Genomic DNA, 22376 nt, shown 5'->3' on the forward strand with positions numbered 1-22376 from the left:
TGGAGTTGCCCGTAATAATAGTAATAATAGTAATAATAATAGTAATTACTGCATGATAAGTTGATAGTCAAACTAGAGTGGATGGGGTTGGATATTAGATTAGTGCATTGGATTGGAGACTGGCTATCTGATAGGTATCAACAAGTTGTGTATGGTGGAACGATATCCAGGAAAAGGAAAGTCACTAGTGGAGTGCTTCAGGGGTCTGTTTAAGGCCCATTACTGTTTAACTTGTATATTAATGATATTAGCGAAGATTTGGATAGAGATGTTCAGTTGTTTGCAGATGATGCAAAGTTGGGACGAACCATAAAGAGTAGTGAAGATGTTGTGGCCTTACAAGAGGACTTGAATAAATTGAGTGATTGGGCATGGAAATGGAGAGGTGAGTTCAATGTTGCAAAATGTAAGGTTTTAAAATTTGGAAAACAAAGATGGGATGCAGAATTTATGCTTGGTGGGGATATATTATCAGAGGTGGAGGAAATAAGGGATCTTGGGTGATATTTAATAAAGATCTGAAATTTAGGCGACACATAGCCAAAATTGTGAAGACAACATGAATGTTTCTGGGAATGATGCGGAGGACACTGACTTGTAGAATTAATAAGATTCTTGTTCCATTGTATAAGGCTTTGATTAGGCCACACATGGACTATTGTGCCCAGATTTGGTCACCTGGTTTTCAGAAGGATGAAAAGATGTTGGAAAGGGTCCAGAAGCGACTGACTAAGGTAGTTTCTAACCTCTGGAATGTCAAATATGAGGAAAGATTGAGAAGATGCAATTGGCAGAGTCTGGTGGACAGGAGGAAGAGGGGGGGGATATGATATAGACCTAAAAGTTAGTAATAGGTTGTTATAGGATCAATGCTGGAGAGGTTCTACAGAAAATAATGGGAGATCAGGGGAGAACCAGAGGTCATCCCTGGAAGCTGTATAAAGCGGGTGTGAGTAGGGAAGTGAGAAGCAGATTTTTTTCATGCAGAATTGTGAATGATTGGAATGCCTTGCCTGAGAGTGTGGTGTCTGCAGAGAATTTGAGTGTGTTTAAAGCATGGTATGATGAGCTATGTGTATGATAAATAGACCTCCCAGGTGAGTCTTTGACTCCATGGGGTCTTGGGTAATAATAATAATATTTTTTTTTTAATTTCAACTTGATGTTTGTAATCACTAAACTATGATCCGAATCTACATCTGCTCCTTGAAAAGTTCGACACTGCTGTACTGATGTTATCCATCTTCTTTAAATCATAATCATATCAATCATGTTCTTGGTTTTCCCGTCATTTGATCACCACATCCATTTTCTACACTCCGTTTGCTGGAATCTTGTGTTACAGATCATCTCGTGGTCCACAGCAAATTCTAACATTTTTTTGCCTCCTTCATTTCTTTCTGCAAAAGCATATTTTCCCATAATGCTTTCCCAACGATCATTATCTATTCCAACTTTTGCATTTCAATCTCCTTCAATAATTAGTACATCTTGCTTTGGTATTGTTTCTATTGTCTCTGTCAGATTTTTGTAAAATAAGTCAATATCCTCATATGTGCTGTCAGATGTTGAAGTGCTCACAAGTAACAGAATGATTGGGAGGAAAATTGTAGATAGGAGATTAATAATATTGCAAACTTAATCATGTAGTGGTGTCATAGTAACCTAAACATGCCTTGGGTACATAGCAGGAAATTGATGATGATGATGATGATCTCCATGGAGTCTGGAGACACATCGTGGGAGACCCAAACTATTATACAAACAAAATCTATCCAACCTCTCCTTAAACTTATTCACTGCCAGGGAACTTACAACTACGTCTGGCAATTCATTCTACTCATTCACTCTCCATGCAAAACATCTAATCCACACATCCCTACTAACCACAGTCTTAGACAACTTTCACAGATGACACCTAGTTCTCAATTTATCATATATATTGAAATTTTTCCTTTGCTTCAATTTTATAAAACCCCTTAAATATATCTTAACAGTTTGTATCATGTCCTGTCTTTTACACCTATCAACTAAAATTTGTAACCCACACACCTTCAACCTATCTACATAGGGAGTAACACCACAAACCTGTCCACAGTTTTTTCATTTATCTCTCAATCTTGTCTACCACTTTCTGGTCCCCAAGAAATCCTGGTAACCAAATCTGTGCACAGTAGTCAAGATGCAACTGAATCATAACCCTATAAAGAGGGATAATAACTATTCTATCTTTACTTGTTAGTGCTTTTCAATATCCAAGTATCCGTTCAGCTATTCCTTATATATATATATATATTATTATTATTATTATTATTATTATTATTATTGTTCCGGGCAACTCCAAGGAGTCAACAGACTCATGGAGGGAGGCCCTAACATCATGTCAAGAACAACTATTCGACATTCACACAGTATCTATCATACCTTGCCTTGAACTCATTCACGGTCGTAGCACCCACAACAGACTCTGGAAGCTTATTCCACTCATTCACCATTCTCCAAGTAAAAAACCTAGCTCTAACACCCTTGTCAACCACGCTTTTGCCCAGCTTCCATTCATGGCCCTTAGTCCTCCCACCACCAGTCATATTTTCAAAAATATCTTCTGGATCAATCTTGTAGAAATCCTTCAGTAATTTGAATGTCTCAATCATATCACCCCTCCTTCGCCTATCATCCAATCTCTGCAACCCACAAATCTTCAACCTATTCTCATAAGGTTCATTCTGCAGACCTTCTATCATCTTGGTCACTCGTCTCTGGATCCTCTCCACTTCCTCCCCATCACGAAAAAATCCTGGTGCCCATAACTGGGCACAGTAGTCCAGATGGGGTCTTATCAAGGCTCGATACAGAGAAACAACAACTTGTTTGTCTCTGCATATTAAAGTATTTTTCAGAAGCCAAGTGATTTGGTGAGCTGTTTTAGTCACTTTTGCAATGTGCCCCCTAAACTTCAATTCCCTATCCACCAACACTCCCAAATCCCTGACCTCATCAATCTCCTGGAGTACGGTTCCACCAATGCGATATACTGCTGCTATTCTTTTCACCCCAAAGTGCATAACCTTACACTTTGCCACATTAAATTGACATCCATTTTTCCTAGCCCAGTCCTCCAAACTATCCAAATCATCCTGTAAAATTTTGACATCCTGTGCACTCATAATTGCTCTACCCAACTTTGCATCATCAGCAAATAAGTGAACACTTCCTCTCAAATCCTTTCCTATATCATTGATGAACAAATTGAAAAGCAGTGGTCCAAGAACAGAGCCCTGTGGCACTCCACTAGTCACAAGCCATCTTTTAGACTCCACTCCTGAATAAACCACTCTCTGGTATCTCTCCTTCAACCACCCTCCTATCCATCTTACCAACCCTATATCTATCCCCATCTGCTCCAGTTTACTGATTAGGGTTCTATGTGGTATCCTATCAAAAGCCTTGGCAATGTCCAGTAGTATTACTGTAAACCCATTACCCCTATCCAGTTCAGCCGTCACTGTGTTATAAAACGTGAGCAAGTTACTGAGGCATGATCTACCCTTCACAAAACCATGTTGTCCCCCATACAATATCCCATTTTCATCTATCCAATCCTGTATTCTTTTCTTGACTAATTTCTCTAAGACCTTGACAATGATTCCTGATATGCTAATCGGTCGGTAATTTACAACAGCAGTTTTGGAACCACCTTTATGCAGTGGAACTATTTTCCCCTCTTTCCACCCCCTCGGGACTAACCCAGACCCGAGACTCAAATTAAACAAAATGGTCAAGGGTACTGACAATTCTTTAGCTGCTTCTCATACAACACGAGCTGGTATACCATCCAATCCCACAGATGTATTGACATTGAGGTTATGCAATAGACTACTCACCTCCACTTCATTCACCACAATTCCCGTATAATCTACTGGTACATTCGTTTCTGCAATGTCACCACCTGGATGATATACTCTTGCAAAGTGCTCACTCAGTAACTCAACTATATCAACTGATTCAGTTACCTCCCTACCATCGGCATTCTTTAAAATCATTCTGCCATGTATATTTTTCCTTTTACTTGCTACATATCTAAAAAACTGTTTAGGATTCTCTTTAGCCTGCATGGTCAATGTTCTTTCGTAATCCTTTTTTGCTTTTCTTAACACACTCGTTACCCTTCTGGCCTGCGCTTTATACCGTTCGTGTGCCTGCCGGTCACCTTTCTCCTTAAATTCCCTCCATAGTTGTTTCTTTTTTTGCAGCTCAGGCTTAATGGTGTTATTCATCCATTTAACCCCTAGTTGATTTATTATTCGGACTCTAGGTATACAGTCAGCCATTGCTTCATGCAAACACTTCTTAACTACCTCCCATGCACTATCGACTTCTAGTCCTTGCAGTTGTACATGCCATGACACTGAACCAATCAAACTCCTAAGCTTGTCATACTTTCCAGCCCGATAATTCCACATGTACCCTGTCTTAATTGAAAATTCTACACCTTTAGCCACCTCCCAAGTCAAGACCCTATGATCACTCTCACCGATTGGTGGCAATGTGGTCATATTTGTTACAGCCAAATCCTCAGATGTAATTACTAGGTCAAGCACTCTCTGACCCCTAGTATTTTCCATTACATGCTGTCGCAGATAGTTATCCCTTAATAACCGCATAAAATCCAATTCCTTCCTCCCGTGTGTCCTCTCCTCACTCCAATCAATACGACCATAGTTGAAATCTCCCATAATAATCACCCTCCTTCAACTCATTTCTTCTATTTGCTTGTGCATACTGTCACCACCATCTTTTCCATCACCTGGTCTATAGCAGCACCCAATTGTATATATATAATGAAACCTGTGGAGTATCCATAACTATAGAATAACACATATGCCACAGTAAATAACTTTTTGTTATGTAAATATTTTGTCTTATGTATCATAACACACCATCATTATTACAATTATCGAACAACAATAGGAACTAAATTCAAAAAACAGAAGCATGCATGCTTAAATTGGAATCCCTCTATGCATACAGTCACGTATTCATGGATTAAATCAAATGGGCTAAAATTAAACCTAATTAAATTAAATTAAGATATAGCAGATAAATTTATTTAAGACAATTGCAATTTCCCAAACTTTTGGAATAGTGAGACAGTCGTTCCGGTTAAGATTAGATCTAGAAAGTAAGGCTTCAGCACTTTCTTTATATAAATGCTCACGTTTATATATGGATCTATGTAGCAGTTTAGCATTTTGCCATTGGATCCTGTGGTTAGCATTTTCAATTCCATGTTGTGCAAGGCCAGCTTAGTGAAGTTTGATAAGTAGGATGTGGACTTGATGTTCAGAGATACGTTTATTTATAGATCATCCTATTTGTCCATAGTAAGGCAAGTTATATGAACTTGGTACTTTGTTTACACTAGGTAGCATCATTGGCAAGACTGTCTTTTGGAGAAGGTAGAAATTGTGAATTTGGTTGATGGGTATGAGTTGATATTTTTTCATAATTTTTGCTACACATTCAGAGATCCCTTTAATATATGGTATAGGAGTCCTGTGGGGTTCTTCTTGTCTATTTACTGTGACATACGTGTTATTCTACAGTTTCAGCTATTTTACCAAAACTTACCTAAACTTAACTCTCTGTCCCCCAATATCTCCAAGTCCTTAGCCTCATCAATTTCCTGCAATCCAATACCATCAGCATGATACACCGTAAGCAACCTTTTCAACCTGAAGAGCATACATTTACATTTTGCAATGAAAAAGTAAGAATAAGTAGGATTAACAGTTCAAGAATGAGAACTGTTTAGAATATTAAGCAACCTTGATGTTAATAAGACTGTGGAAGTGAATGGGATATCACTACATGGATTGCAAGAATATATGAAAGACCTGGCATTGCCCTTGACTGGGTTGTTCAACAAGAGTCTGGAAACAGGAAGCGTCCCAGAAGAATAGAAAGAAGGAAAAATATGCCATTGCGCAGGGGAGAATCCAAGTCCATAGTGTCAATCTATAGGCCAATGTGTATATCAAGTGTAGTGGTGAGGGTCAGTGGCGCACCCAGAGTGGGGGCCAAGGGGCCTGGGCACCCCCCAAAGAAAAGGAAAAAACACTAGAAAAATTTCCAAAAATCTTTTCCTAATTAAAATTCATTTTTTTTATTTATGTTGTGTGCTACTTATGAATTAGCGATCACTGCAGATACTCAGTTATAGGTCGTATGCGATGTGTAGTGTGTATTCACAAAACGTCTACTCAACTCGGCCCCCCCCCCAAACGGTAAATCCTGAGCGCTCGGACCCCTCCAAGATTAAATCCTGAGTGTACCACTGGTGAGAGTGTTAGAGAGAATGGTTAGAGACAGGATACAAGCTTGGATTGATGAGAATCTCTCAAGATAGCAGCATAGGTTTCATAAGGAAAGGTCATACTTTAGTAATCTGGTTACATTTTGTAAAAGGATGACTAGCATATTGGAAAGAGGAGATGCTAATAAGTGATTCATTTGAATTTTGCAAAAGCATTTGATCAAGGACCACACGATCACATGAGAAACTATTGTTGAAACTGAACAGGATTGGGATGGATAATCATTTGGTAGTTTGGTTACAGGGATGGTTGACAGATAGTAGCTACTGCATTTTGTAAGAGGGTACAGCATCCAAAAAAAGAAAAGTGATGAGTGGAGGAGCACAGGGTTATGTTTTAGGACCAGTTGTTTATTTTATAAACAATTTGTACTAAAGTGTGAGAGGATATGTTCAGTTGTTTGTTGATGATGCTTAATTAGGAAGAGCAATGTCAGGAAGTTCTGATTTAATGTTATAAAAGCAGGATTTGATTAAATTAATGGGGGATTTCAAAACCTTATATGCAACTAAATATAAGGTTTCGAAATTTGAGATCCACAGATGGTATGCTTCATACTCACTTGGTGAAATTATACTGGAAGAAGTGAAGAAAGCAAGGTATCATGAGGTGATTGTACAAAGCAATTTGAAGTTCAGAGGACATTTGCAAACGTTGTGAAGACATCTCAGAGAATTGCTGCAGCATTGAGGAGGACACTGGCCACAAGAGATAAAATAGTTCTAGTCCTGTATAAAGCTTTTTTCATACCAAATTTGGATTTCTGTACTCATAGCATCACAATTTTGATATCTGATTTACTACCATAATGTGATCCATATAGATAATGATTTATTCACTGAGTGGAGATAATATGTACCCTTGTTGCACACCTGATTTAACATTAAATCATCTTCCTGTACCTCCTTCAATTCTAACTGCTGGCTTACAACTTAAATAGAGACTATATATATTGTTCAATATAATGTACCATTTACACTAACTGTAGCATGTTGAATAGTTCTCTCTTAACACCTTGTCATATGCTTTTTGAAGAACTACAAAACTTAAATACAGATTTGTTATATTTGTTATATTCCCACAATTTCTGAACTATTTGTCATAAAGTGAAATTTTGATCCTAACAGCCTCTTGGCCTGAATCCAGCTTGTTCTTTACCAAGCTACCCTTCCACAATTTTTCTTAGCTGTTTCTATGGTGGTGGTGGTGGCGGTGGTGGAGCACTGTTAATGATAAGTGATGACATATGTCCTCTAAGAGTGGAGGCTTTCAAAGGCAGTGAAACTAATGGTTTTGAAAGTATATGGTGTGAGGTAAAAGTGGCCAAGACATGATATTTAGTGGGGTATTGCTACAAACCAAGAAGCACAGAAGGTAGGGAGCAGTTGATGTTTTAGGCAGTTCGGCTTGATAAGTGCAAGAAGAATGATTGTTATGGGAGATTTTAACTACAGCAGTATAAGCTGAGAAGAGGAAAATGCATGTAGTAATAAGGGAATGGAATTTCTAGGGACAAATGTCTTAGGCAGCATGTAATAGAGAGAGAGAACAAGAGGTTCAAGAGTTTTGGATTTGGTCATAGCATCAGAAGAGCTGATAATAACTGAGATGACATCTCTCCCACTAATTGGAGAGAGTGAGTGACCATGTGGTTCTGACTTGGAAAATGAATCGATATGCAGGAGTATCAAAGAAAAGGGAACGTATGTGGAATTATAAGCCGGGTGATTATAATAGCCTTAGATATTAACTTGGGACAGTTCCATGGAGGGAGGAATTGAAAGGCCAGGATATCATTAGAGCTTGGGAAATTGTGAAGGAATATTTGTTAGCAGCAATAGTAAGCTGTATTCCACGAATGAAGAAGAGGACACAATTTGGTGTAAAGTGAATGACTAACAATATCAAATAGGAACTGCAGGTGAAAAAGAGATTATGTAAGAGATATAAGGAGAGGGGCAGGTGGAGAGCAGATGCATGAAGAATATAACACTCAGGCCAGGAGAGTGACTAGTATGGTAAGGAAGGCAAAACTGGAATATGAGAAGAGATTGGCACTAAGATACAAAAAATCCTAGGGAATTTTTTAGCTATGTGGCCAGTAGGAGGAGAAATGATTGTGAAGGAATGGCATTGTGGGATAGAAATGAGAATAGAGTGACTGATGCAGAAGACATAGTAGAGTTGTTCAATGAGCACTTTATTGGAGTATTTCATCCTGGAGATGAAGTTTTAATACTAGAGGGATAGGGCAGTTTCAGGGTTTAGAGGTGCAAGAGAAGAGTGTGTTCCAAATACTGAGTACTCTGGATGTTAGTAAAGCTGTGGGACTGGATGGTGTTCACCGTGGGTTTTGAGGGAATGTGCTAAAGAACTGACAGCTCTGCTGACCTGGCTTTCCAATGAAAGTCTGGCTACGGGAAAGGTACCCGAGGAATGGAAGGAAAGTAAGATGGTGCCATTGCATAAGGGCAGGAGCAGACTGGAAGTGTATAATTATAGGCCAGCTTGTGTGTGCTCAGCAGTTGTTAAGATCTTGGAAAAATTAGTGAGGGACTATATACAGCGTTGGGCAGACGAGGATAATGTTATCGGTGAGAATCAACATGGATTTGTTAAGGGGTTCTCTTGCTTTAGTAATATGATTGCCTTTTATAATAAAGTTACAAGAGCAGTTGATGAGGGGAAAGGCATATACTCAGTACCGTTAACAGGGTGTAGCACAGAGGCAACCTGCCTCACGGCGCCATTAAATTAAGGGCACTCATTCAGCCATACTGCGGCAGGCGCCATATTAGGGCAACAATATATTTTACAACATCTGATATAGATCTTCTTCTTCTTCTCTCTCTTCCATCATCTATATATATGATGATGAGGCTGAATGAACTCTTTCCACTTCTGTCTGTCCCGAGAGAGTCCGGACAATTCTGTCCAGTTGTCGTTTGTTGTGATTTGGCTTTCAGGTTCTCTTTTATTTTGTCTATCCATCTAATTCTGGGACGTCCCTTCGATCTTTTACCTTCCATCATTGTATTCATGGCGGTATTCCAATGGTAGTGTTTATGTTCCAATTCTGGTCACATTGGCCAAACCATCGCAGTCTTCTTTCTTGGATTTTGTCTATTATTGTTATTTCTTTTTTAGTCGTTTCCTATGTCTTCATTTCTTAGTCGATCCAGCAGAGATACTCCAAGTAATCGTCTTGGCCAACTCATTTCAGTAACTAATAATTTTTTCTCTTCAGCGTTTTTGAGATTTCAGCATTCACTTCCATAGAGGAGTATTGGGAGGACCATTGTTTCATAGATTCTTACTTTTGTTACTTGTTTGATGTCTCTTGACTTCCATATTTTATTAAGTCATCCAAATGTTCGGGATGCTTGACCGATTTGTCTGTTTATATCTTTTGTAGTTTCACCATTGTACTCAATAACTCCGTCAAGGTAGGTGAAGTTTTCTACCTGCTCTAGATTCTTACTATCAATTTCAATTTTCAGATTGGTGCTTCTTTTTCCTATTTGCATAATTTTTGTTTTGTCTATATTTATGTTTAATCCAGATTTTATACACTCCTCCTTTATTTTATCAGAAATTTGCTGTAGATTTTCTTCGGTGCTTGCAAGTAATGCAATGTCATCTCCAAATTTTAAATTTATTACATTTTTCCCATATATTTTGATTCCAGAGTCTTCATTGTTTAAGGCCTTATTGGTTGCTTCTCCCAGTGTAAGATTGAACAGGTCTGGTGACAGATTGTATCCCTGTCTTACTCCGCTCTCTGTGTCGAACCAGTTGGTTAAGGTGTCATTCATTCATACTGCACTTTCAGATTTCTCATACGGATTCTTTATTATTCTTATTGTTTTGTTGGGAATTCCAAATTCTTCACTAGTTTTCCATAGTTCTCTTCTATGAATTGAATCAAATGCCTGACAAAACTCTATGAAATTTGTGTAGCAACTTTGGTTGTACTCTAGTGTCTTTTCTATCAGCTGTCTTAGGGTGAATAGTTGATCAATTGTGCTTCGTTCTGGTTTCAGACCAGAACGAAGCACAATTGATGTTTCTTTCTGGTTTCAGATGAAGAAAAACAAATTAAGCCATATATAGAACTAGCACTTCCCCTAGTGCTAGTTCTATATATGGCTTAATTTGTTTTTGGAGTACTTTCATAAAAACCTTACTTGGAATACTGAGGAGGGTAATGCCTCTGTAATTATTGCATTCTGTTTTATCTCCTTTTTTGTATATAGGCGTTAGAACTGATTTGGTCCATTTTTGTAGATCCTTTTAAATAATGTTTTTAATGGTTCCAAAAGTTGTTCCTTTCCTGCTTTTAAGAATTCTGCGTGTATTTGATCAATGCCAGGTGCTTCCTAGTTTTGAAATTTTCTATGCTGTGTGCTATTATTTCTTTGGTAACGATATTTGTTTCCTCTTCCATTTCAGTGACTGGAATAGTAATATCCTGGGAGCTGTTTTTATTATACAATTTTAAGTATTCTTCCCATCTGGCCATTCTTTTTGTTTTACTTTCAATTAGTTGTCCCTCTTTGTTTTTGATCATTATAATTTTTGTTGTCCTTGTCTTACTAATTTGGTCTATTTGTTTATATAAAATATGAAGGTTATTTTCTTTTGATAGCTTCTCTGCCATTTTGCATTTTTCTTCTAGCCAGTTATTCTTGTCTCTTTTAACTAATTTTCTAATTTCTCTGGTTGATCTATTATATTCATTTCTGTTATAGTTCTGTTTTAGTTTCATGCTTTTCCTTTGATTGCTTAACCTTTTTACTTCATTCAAGATCCAATCCTTTTTACTTTCTCTTTCTGTGTAACTGATTGTGTTTTCTGCTGATTTTAATATTATTTCCTTTAATTTGCACCAATGTTCTTCGATGTTTTTATTCTGTTTTGGTAGTTCCTTCAGGTTTTTATGCAGTTCTAGTTGATATTTTCTTAGAATATTGTTGTCTTGTAGATTTTTTACATTCAGTTTCCTTTTGACTCTAAAAGTGCTTTCAGATTTTAACTTTATTCTTAGGTTTGCTAATACTAGCTTATGGTCTGATCCACAATCTGCAGAAAAGGATCTACAATTTAGGATACTTGATTTCCATCTTTGGTTTACAATAATATAGTCTATCATATTCTTGGTTTTTCTGTCTGGTGATATCCATGTCCATTTTCTTTGGGGTTTTGGATGTTTAAAGAGAGTGTTAGTTATTGTTAGTCTATTATTTGAGCAGAAGTTTAGCAGTCTTTCACCAAGTTCATGGCTTTCTCCATATCCGAACTTTCCGATTACTCTTGGCCAGGTATCCCAGTCTTTGCCTACTTTTGCATTTACGTCCCCCATTACAATTAGTAGATCTTGACTTGATGTCTGCTGTACTGCTTTTTGCAAATCTATATAGAACTCCTCAATATCTTCTTCTGATGATGTCAAAGTTGATGAGTATACTTGAATAATAGCCAGTGATCCGATTGATGTTTTAAATCTTGCTTTAATTATCCTAGGTGAGATAGGATTGTAAGACAATAGGGAGTTTTGAGCCTTTGGTTTTAATATAAGTGCTACTCCTTCTTGGCGTTTGTTGTCCTCCCTGCCTGAAGTTAAGATTTTGTACTGTCCATGGTGGAATTCTTTTCCAGTCCATCTGGTTTCGCAGAGTCCAATCACTTCCCATTGGTAGTTGTCTAATTCATGCAGTAGTATTTCCAATGCTCCTTCCTGGTGAAGAGTTCTTACATTCCATGTTCCTATGCTTGTTATGTGTTTCCTGTCTATTAGGTGATGTTTTGTTCCAATAGCATATTTTTTGCCTTCACTATCTTGGTTCCCTAATAGTGGGCGCGACCCTTGTTTGACCAGGCGACGGTCGAACCGGCATGTATCTTTAAGTTGGTTCATTTGGTTTCAATGGTTAAATTTTGTCAAGTGTCAACCACCACTCCTTGAACTGAATTCAGCTGCTCCTAACATGGAGTACAGACGCTGTTTGCAGCCAATCACCGAATACAGTCGCTACTTGAGATTGCCATATCTGGCTACCCTCACTTAGTTTAGCCTGTGGGTCGACACAGTTTACTGGGATATGGCCGCTACCAGTTTACAGTAGCTTCTTGGAGCCATAAGTGAGAGCTGGATGTCCAGTGAGAACCAATCCATCTGAACCACAATTACATGCGACCGTCCAAGGGGAGAGGTACTATCTTTCCTCGACATCCCACACACCCTGATATAGATGCAATAGATTTATTTGAAGAATTAAAAATTCTCTCAAAAATAATACAAGAGAAAAGTGGTCCACACAAAATTTTATCATATATATAACAAAAATCTTGTAGAATTTATCCCAGTGTACCCACCGCCCTAAAAATATTGTTAGCGTAGCAAGTGCGGAAAGACGTTTTTTCAAGCTTAAACTGATTAAAAATTATTTGCGAACAGCAATGACCCAAGAAAGATTAGTTGGTCAAGCAACTATATCGATATAGGCAGATATAGCTTATAATTTAAATTTAGAAGAGTTTAAACAGTTTTATTGTGTGATATCCCCATATAGGCAGATATAGCTTATAATTTAAATTTAGAAGAGTTTATAAACAGTTTGACCCTTGTTTGACCAGGCGACGGTCGAACCGGCATGTATCTTTAAGTTGGTTCATTTGGTTTCAAGGGTTAAATTTTGTCAAGTGTCAACCACCACTCCTTGAACTGAATTCAGCTGCTCCTAACATGGAGTACAGACGCTGTTTGCAGCCAATCACCGAATACAGTCGCTACTTGAGATTGCCATATCTGGCTACCCTCACTTAGTTTAGCCTGTGGGTCGACACAGTTTACTGGGATATGGCCGCTACCAGTTTACAGTAGCTTCTTGGAGCCATAAGTGAGAGCTGGATGTCCAGTGAGAACCAATCCATCTGAACCACAATTACGTGCGACCGTCCAAGGGGAGAGGTACTATCTTTCCTCGACATCCCACACACCCTGATATAGATGCAATAGGTTTATTTGAAGAATTAAAAATTCTCTCAAAAATAATACAAGAGAAAAGTGGTCCACACAAAATTTTATCATATATATAACAAAAATCTTGTAGAATTTATCCCAGTGTACCCACCGCCCTAAAAATATTGTTAGCGTAGCAAGTGCGGAAAGACGTTTTTTCAAGCTTAAACTGATTAAAAATTATTTGCGAACAGCAATGACCCAAGAAAGATTAGTTGGTCAAGCAACTATATCGATATAGGCAGATATAGCTTATAATTTAAATTTAGAAGAGTTTAAACAGTTTTATTGTGTGATATCCCCATATAGGCAGATATAGCTTATAATTTAAATTTAGAAGAGTTTATAAACAGTTTTATTGTGTGATATCCCCATAGAGCAAACACTTAAAATTATTATGTAATTGTTTTGCATTAATGTTTCTCTTGTAATAAAAACAAAATAGCAATTGGAGATTTTCTTATATTTTTGTCTTATAATCCATCAAGGGCAATATTTAATTGTTTGCCTCAGGGCAAACAATTAAATCTGGTCTGATCTAATCTGGCGACAGCCCTGCATATACTGCCATTTTTTTGGATTTTCCAAAGGCATTTGACAGGGTGCCACATGATAAGCTGATATTTAAGTTGCAGCACATGGGTTTAAATATCGGGTTAGTCAACTGGATGCAGGATTGGCTGTCTGATAGGTATCTGAGAGTTGTGTATGGTGGGGAAATATCAATGAAGCAGAAGGTTACAAGTGGGGTTCCACAGGGCTCAGTACTGAGACCGGTATTGTTCAACCTTTATATTAATGACATTGTCAATGGATTGCAAGGGGATATTCAGTTGTTTGCGGATAATGTGAAGCTGGGAAGTCTTATCAGTAATAGTGCAGATGTGGCAGCCCTGCAAGAGAATTTGAATAAACTAGAGAGATGGGCACATCAATGGGGTGTCAGTTTGATGCAGCAAAATGTTGTCTTGAATTTTGGGATCCATCGATGGGAGGCATACTCAATTGGAGAAGCTGTATGGGAGGAAGTAGGGCAGACAAGAGATCTGGGGATGATGACTGATAATAAACTAAAATTCAGGGAGCATATTGCAAAGGTGGTGAAAGTAACCCAGAGGATTGCTGCAATACTGAGAAGGACGCTGACCTGCAGAGATAAAAGAGCTATCATTCTGTTTGTATAAGACCCTGATCTGTTTGTATAAGACACTTGGACTATTCTTCTCAAATTTAGTCCCCATAATTTGAAGGGGATAAATTAACTGTAGAAAAGGTACAGAGGCAGATAACAAAGATGGTTTCAGGACTGTACCAGTTATGAGGATCGGCTGAGGGAATGTGGACTTCAGAGTTTGGTGGATAGAAGAAGGAGGAGAGGTGATATGATCGAGACCTTTAATCTGTTGAGAGGCAATTACAGGATGGACATTGGAGAGTTCTTTCACTTGGTGGAATGGAAGGAAGAAGCGATGACAAGGGGCCATCCCTGGAAGTTAGGAAAAAAAGCTGTGAGCAAGAGGGTGAGGAGTAGTTTCTTTGCATGGAGGGTGGTTGAACCATGGAATGCATTGCCTGAGAGAATGGTGAGAGCAAGAACAGTCAATGAGTTCAAGGAGTGGTATGATAGCTTTGTATTTCTTAGGAAGGACCTCCCGCAATGAGTCTTTTGACACCATGGAGGCCTGAATTATAATAATAATAATAATAATATCTGGTCATCAGGTTTTGAAGGGGATGTAGAGATGGATAACAAAAATGATATCTGAATTGTACATTGGTTGTTAATCAGTCATAATAGATTAAGGGCTTGCAGACTGCACAGTTTGATGAATAGAAAACAAAGGAGGGATATGGTTGAGATATTTAAACCTGTTGAAGGGCTATTATTGGATTAACACTGAAGAGTTTTTTTTTATATTGTCTGGAATTTGCTACTTCTGTTTTGGAGCCACCTTTGTATAATGGAACTATCGTACTCTCTTTCCACTCCCTTGGAACCTTTCCAGAGCTGAGACTTAAATTAAACAAGTTTGTCAGAGGAACTGCCTGTTCTGTTGCACATTTTCATAGCACACCAGGTGACATACCATGTAGCCCCACTGCTATATTCACATTGATATTTTTCAATATGATAAGTACCTCCAGTTCATCTAATTTAATTCACATCTTGGGTAACTGCAAAGCCCTCATCTGGATGATGTACCATTGCAAAGTGATCACTTAGTAACCGAACTGTTTCTTCTGCTTCTGTCACTTTTCTACCATCAGCACTGGGTAAAGTTGTTCTTACATAATCATTCTGTATCTTACATAGCAAAAAAAAAAAAAAAAATGCTTTCAGATTTACTTTGGTTTGATTAGCTAATCTTTTGGCATAGTATGATTTAGCCTTCCTTATTATACTATTTACCCTTCTTGCCTGCACTCTGTTTTGCTCATAAGCATGTTGATCACTTTTTTGTTTATATTCCTTCCACAATGCTTTTTTTTTTGCAGCTCCTGCTTTATATTGCTAATCATTCACTTAATCCCTACTCAGTTTGTCCTCCTGATCCTGCACATGCAGTCTGATACTGCCTCTCTCAAACAATTTCTGAGCACTTGCCACTGACATTCATTCCTTGATGCTTCTTATACCATAGCATTGCTCCAAACATATTCACCAGCTTTGATATTCCACATAAACCTGCACAAAATGGTAGAATCCATACTGTGGTTTACTAATTCAATCATGTACTCTAATATGCTTCACTTAAAAAAACAAAGGAATATTTCTTTACAATTATATGCTTTGTTTAAAAAAATGAATGAGTATCTTTCTTTCAAATTTATAAAATATCTAAATTCAATTAATTATTGATCCGATTATTGATTTATTGATCCATTCAATTTTACACAGCATAATATCATCACATTCCTGGATGCTAACAACGTCCAGGAATGTGTTAGCAGAGCTAATCTCGAGTGGTATGGTCACTTAAACAGAATGGAAGAGAAAAGATTCACAAAACAAGTGTTCTCTCCCATGTTGGCAGGAAAAAGACCCAGAGGAAGACCAAGATATAGGTGGACTGATACAGTAAAAAGCCTTAGAAGATAGAAATATAAGATCTGATAATGTTGGAGTCTTGACAGGTAACAGATTGATTTGGAGGAAAATTGTAGATAGGAAGTTAGTAATAATGTAAATTTTTCATGTAGGATTATCATATCCTAACATGAAATACATGTTATCAAATACCTGATAACATGAAATACATGATATCAAATACCTAACATGAAATACATGTTAGATATTTGATGATGATGATAATGATGATAATATCATCACAGTAATCATAGTACTCACCTTATAAGAGAAAGATCAATATCTTTTGTGACAGGAATCTTCTTCATGATACACAGATGATCATACAGTAATCTTGTATCAACTGGAATGAAAAGATTTGCTGTATTTAAGAATTATTGCAAACAATCATAAGTACTTTTTTCATGCATGTATACTTGGACGCTACTTCATCAAAACTTATTACATGTTTTAAGACCTATGTGTTGACCATACATATTACTATGAGAGTTCAACTGTTTATCAGAACACATAAAGAAGCAAATACTTTATTAACAATATTTGTTACTGAGGTAATTTCAAGGTTAAACCATGTGGATTCAGCATATTATCTACAGAACACTCCTAATTTAAATAAATTTTGGTGGAAGAATTACCACAGTTTCCTAGATCTTTAGGAATCTCTTTAAATCTTTAGCAATTTCCGCAGAGAAACTGCAGTCATCCTCCATAAAACAACAAAACTAGCTATTCATAATTCATCCAAAGAACTTGAAGACATTCATTAGGTATTAGCTTTCTCACTATCTGGAGACAAAATACATTAATTAAAGTATTTTTCTTTTATCTGTTGTGTTAAACCCATTGAACCCATATAGTAAACTGCTTGTAAATTTATTTGATTGATTTAAAAAACTTGGGGAAGACCACACTCCTACCAGGTGCGTTCCCCAGGTGGTGGATGGGGAAAACCCAAATGGGTTGCTCTGAATAAAGAGTAAAGAGCCATGGACCAAAGGATGTAGCAGAGGCATGGCAAGCTGGCTACATTATTATGCCAGTAACTTTCATGAGCCGGAGAAAGTCTACAAACTGAGATAGTGCTACTGCGTACAGGACAACTGACGCGCCTACTCAAAGACCACATAGAGTAGGTGAGAAATCAGCAATGTGGTCAGCCAAGGACGTGAAACACGTAGCCACCCTCAACATAAGATCATTATACTGACCTGGAAAATTGCAATTAGTCCAGGAAAATTTAAAAAGACTGAAATGGAGTATTTTAGGTTTATCAAATACACACTGGTGCGGCGATGGATTCATGGACTTACCAGAAGGAAGACTATACTTCTCAGGAAGAAAAGATAACATACACAGAGAAGGAGTTGCATTATTAATTGAGAAGAAACTTAAACACTCAGTAATTGAAATAAAACAGCATCTCCTAGAAAAATCACAGCCAAACTTCAAGCAAAAGAAAAAGGTCAAACAATTAAAATAATCCAAATATATGCACCAGACACTAACCATTCAGAGGAAGAAATATAAAATTTCTATGAAGAACTACAACAGGAAATAGATAATTCCAAAAATAGATAACTCATGATAGTGATGGGAGATTTTAATGCTAAAATAGGACAGTTCACAGCAGACAAAAAAGATGTGATGGGGAAATTTGGATACGGAGAGCTTAATGACAGAGGAGAACAATTACTCCACTTCTGTAAAGTAAACAATCTAATGATTACAAACACATTGTTCTATCAACGCCCTAATAATAAATATACATGGACATCCCCAGATGGTAATATAAAGAACTGCATAGACTATATCATCATAAACAAACAATGGAAAAGATCAGTAAATAATATACGAACATTAAGAAGCTTTGATTTCGACACTGACCACGAAATATTAACTGCCAAAGTGAAGATAAAATTCAACAGGAAAAACAATATCAGAAAAGAAGAAAGCATCAACCTATCAAAACTAAAAGATAGCTCAAGCAGAAGTCGATTTTTAGAACAGATGTGCTTGAAATTAAAACCCTCCATCTTCCAGAACAGCGGAAAATACTGAGAAGAAGGAAAAGAAACAGTGTTATCAATTGCAAAAGACACTCTAGGTACCAAACCCAAAATAAACAAACAGTGGATAACCCAAGAAGTCGTAGCTACAATAAAAGAGAAAAGAGAGGCCAAGATACTTGTAAACCAACAAAACAATGAAGAGAATCATGAAAAATATACAAAGCACTACAAAATAAAGTTCATAACCTATGCAAAAAAGCCAAAAAAAAATGGTTAGAAGAAAAAGCTAAGAAATGCCAAGAAGCATACCAACAAAACAACCTAAAAGTCTTCCATGACACTATAAGAGAAATTACAAAGGAATTCTCAGCAAAAGCAGTAACAATGATAAACGACAAGATGACTGAAACCGGGAATATTGAAGATATAAGAAAAATCTGGTCAAACCATTTTAAGACTATCTTCCACCAAGGAAACAAAACTACAATGCCAACAATAGAAGAAAATAATGACCACCCAAAAATTTTACAAGAAGAAGTTAGATACGCAATAAAACAGATGAAAAACAATAAAGCGCCAGGCATTGATACTATCCCTACTGAACTGTGGTCATATGGAGGCAGCACATCAAAAGAATATTTAACAACCCTATTCAATAAAATACTACAAACAGGAGAGATCCCAAATGACTGGAGAACTGGAAAGATCATCACAAAAACAAAAGATAATGCAGAAATTACAGACCATTCAATTTACCTTCCACACCTATAAAATCATCCCAGACAAAAGAGACTGCAGAAATTACAGACCAATCAATTTACTCTCCCACACCTATAAAATATTCATAAGAATTATACAAAATAGATTAAAAATCACCTATGAAGAAATGATAGGCATAGAACAAGCTGGTTTCCGAGGAAACTATTCAACAATAAACCAATTTTCACATTGCACCAACTAGCAGAGCTCAGCTGGTAAGACCATAAAGCATATTGTTTTGTGGACTTTAAACAAGCGTTCAATAGTATCAACAGAGAAATCCTTCTTAAAATTCTACTAGAAAAAGCAATAGACAAATATATAATACAGTTTCTGATAAAATATTACTCTAAGACAAATGCAATAATTAAAAAGGACACACTCACAATAGAACCCATAAAGATCCAAAAAGGAGTAATGCAAGGATGCCCATTATCCCCATGACTATTCAACATCTATCTAGACGAAGTTATAAAGAAGCAATAGACAATGAGCCTGGAATCAATGTCAATGGTTTAAACATAAATAATAAATAATATGTGGATGATCTCGTCCTTATTGCAAGAACCCCAAATGAACTACAAAGGTTCATAAACAAGCTAAACAAAACCTGCAAAACATATGACATGACAATAAATATACAAAAGACAAAAGTGATGAGAATAGGGAGGAACAGAACTACCATCTCAGCCACTCTAAATGTAACTAGAGCAGAGCATGTGACTTTCAATGATGTATTACTCTGGAGTACATAGAAATCTACCACTCCCACTACTACAACTCGCACAGAGAAACAGTAGATTTTATAAATTGAGTAATCTTTTTAAAGCAATTTTGATTCCGTGTTGAGAATATAAATTGTTTCCATCATCAGAAATAATGAATAATGAATAACTAGTATATCAATCAGAAAATCTACGGTCGAAACTAATGGCTAAATTGATAATACATATAATTTAATTTAGTTTTTATCCTGCTGTGGGCTGCATAAAATCACGTTGCGGACCACATGCGGCCCGCAGGCCTGCTCTTGGCCACCAATGATGTAGATGATGTGTTTGCCATCTGGCTGGACTCAGAAGAATCTGTATTTACTTTTTTAACCAAAATCAACAGCCTGCAGCCACACACCAATTTTACTATGGAAAAAAGGATGAACAATTAGCCTTCTTGGACATACTCCTTTCCCGTATGCCTTCTGGAACATATGCTACTCCTTTTCACCATAAACCTACCTTATAGGCTGCTACATACAGCAAAATTCAGCACATCATCCATCTCAAAAAATAGCCATCTTCAAATCTGCAGTTCCCAAAGTCTTCAAGCAGAACTAAACACCACCATCTAGTGCATCTTACTACAGCAGGGTTTCTCAAACTATGTTCTGCGGAACATTGGTGTTTTGCAGAAGGTGAATAGGTGTTCCGCGAGAAGTTCTGGAATTTGTCATTTTAGTTTTCTAAGCATTTTTCATTAATAAATATTTTATAGTAGATATATTCTGAGGAGAATAATATTCATGAATATGTCTAAAAGCTCAGACCCAGAATGCCTAATAACATTTGTGTATCATTAATTTTCACACATCAAAACCTTTCAACATTTGGGAAAGGGAATACCGCTGTTTATGATGGGTCATAAAAATTGCCTGCAAGCCAATTACAACAATAGGTGGTGTGTTCTCAAAACCGAATGAGATAACATCTATGTTGCAAATGTCAGTGACCAATCAGCAAGGAAGTACAGTGGTACCTTGGATTGTGAGTAACTTGGTCTGCGAGTGTTTCGCAAGACGAGCAAAAATTTTTAATAAATTTTAAGTTGATAAACGAGTGACGTCTTGCAATATGAGTACTGTATTACCTATACACTTTGTCTGCCAATCGTCATGTGATCACAAGCCACTCGGGATTGTGGGTAATCGTCGGTCATAAGTATTCACTCATAAGTGCTTATAATGTAAATTTTTGGTAATCAGAATAGGATATGTCAATGAAAATCAGACAAATTAATTTAATGACAGATTAATGTATGTTTAATTAATTATTAATTAATTCTCAATAATTAATTAATAAAAATCAGCTAAATTACCAATTAATTATTAATTAATACATTACAAAATAATCAAGGTGTTCCATGAAAATTTCAGGATTTGAGAAGTATGTCATACGTCGAAGAAAAAGTTTGAGAAACCCTGTACTACAGAATGGTTTCACCTCAAGGAAGTTTATACATCTTGGATTCTTTACAGGCCCATTACCAAAAAACCTGAACTTGTACAGCAAGTCCCAAACCCATATATTGCAGGCATCTCAGAGATAATTCCTAAGATCCTTAAATTATATAATTTAGTTCCTGCTTTTTTTTACATGTCAACAACATCTCCTCTTGGTTACCATCCATGAAAGATAAACATCCCTCCCCCCACTCTCTCTCTCTGGTGTTCCCCCTTAGTGTTTATAAGAACACCAATCTTATATTAACAACAATAAACTTTAAAAATCTGGCATTGTTCAGCATAGAGTGGACGCTGACCACAATAACCTATGGTCCAATATTCGCCTTTTACATCAATGCAGGTTTAGGTTTGATCCATTATTTAAAGAGACAGAGTGCTGAAGCACTTCAACACCACCCATATTTAAATCAGAATGACTGTCTTTCTATTGCCAAGGTTTGGGAGAGGTATCGCTGCACTTTAACATATTGCAATAAAGGTTGAAACCGGTCTAGGTAGTTGCCCTTCTGATATTGTTTCCCCTTCCCCATTTTAATTTTTTTTTTAATTTAATTTGATATAATGCTGTTTCATTTCATTATGTAATTAAAATTAATTTTATTTCAAATCAATTTCATGAGTTTAAAATCCTTTAAGTGACATTTAGTGACATTTAGAATGATCTTGTAGATCACTCAGAGTTTTGAGAGAGGTATCCCTGCACTTTATACCACAATAAAGTTAATACCACAATAGAGGCAGTTAAGAAGTGTTTGCATGAGGCAATGGCTGACTGTATACCTAGAGTCTGAAAAATAAATCAAGTTGGGGTTAAACGGATGAATTACACCATTAAGATTGAGCTGCAAAAAAAGAAACAACTATGGAGGGCATTTAAGGAGAA

General features: G+C 36.9%; 1 protein-coding gene across 3 annotated transcripts in view; it reads right to left on the reverse strand.

Annotated features, from left to right (window-relative positions):
- Positions 1-22376, reverse strand: part of LOC150108796 (uncharacterized) — a 478706-nt gene that overhangs the window by 355122 nt on the left and 101208 nt on the right. For all 3 annotated transcript variants that reach the window (XM_090403306.1, XM_090403304.1, XM_090403307.1), the window contains exon 5: positions 16748-16829. In XM_090403306.1, the coding sequence (XP_090259432.1) occupies positions 16748-16829 (82 nt within the window). The remainder of the gene's footprint in view (positions 1-16747; positions 16830-22376) is intronic.

This window comes from Typopeltis vanoorti, chromosome 2, assembly GCF_054136105.1.
Source record: "Typopeltis vanoorti isolate ZY-2024b chromosome 2, IOZ_Tvanoo_1.0, whole genome shotgun sequence".
Classification (NCBI taxonomy): domain Eukaryota; kingdom Metazoa; phylum Arthropoda; class Arachnida; order Uropygi; family Thelyphonidae; genus Typopeltis; species Typopeltis vanoorti.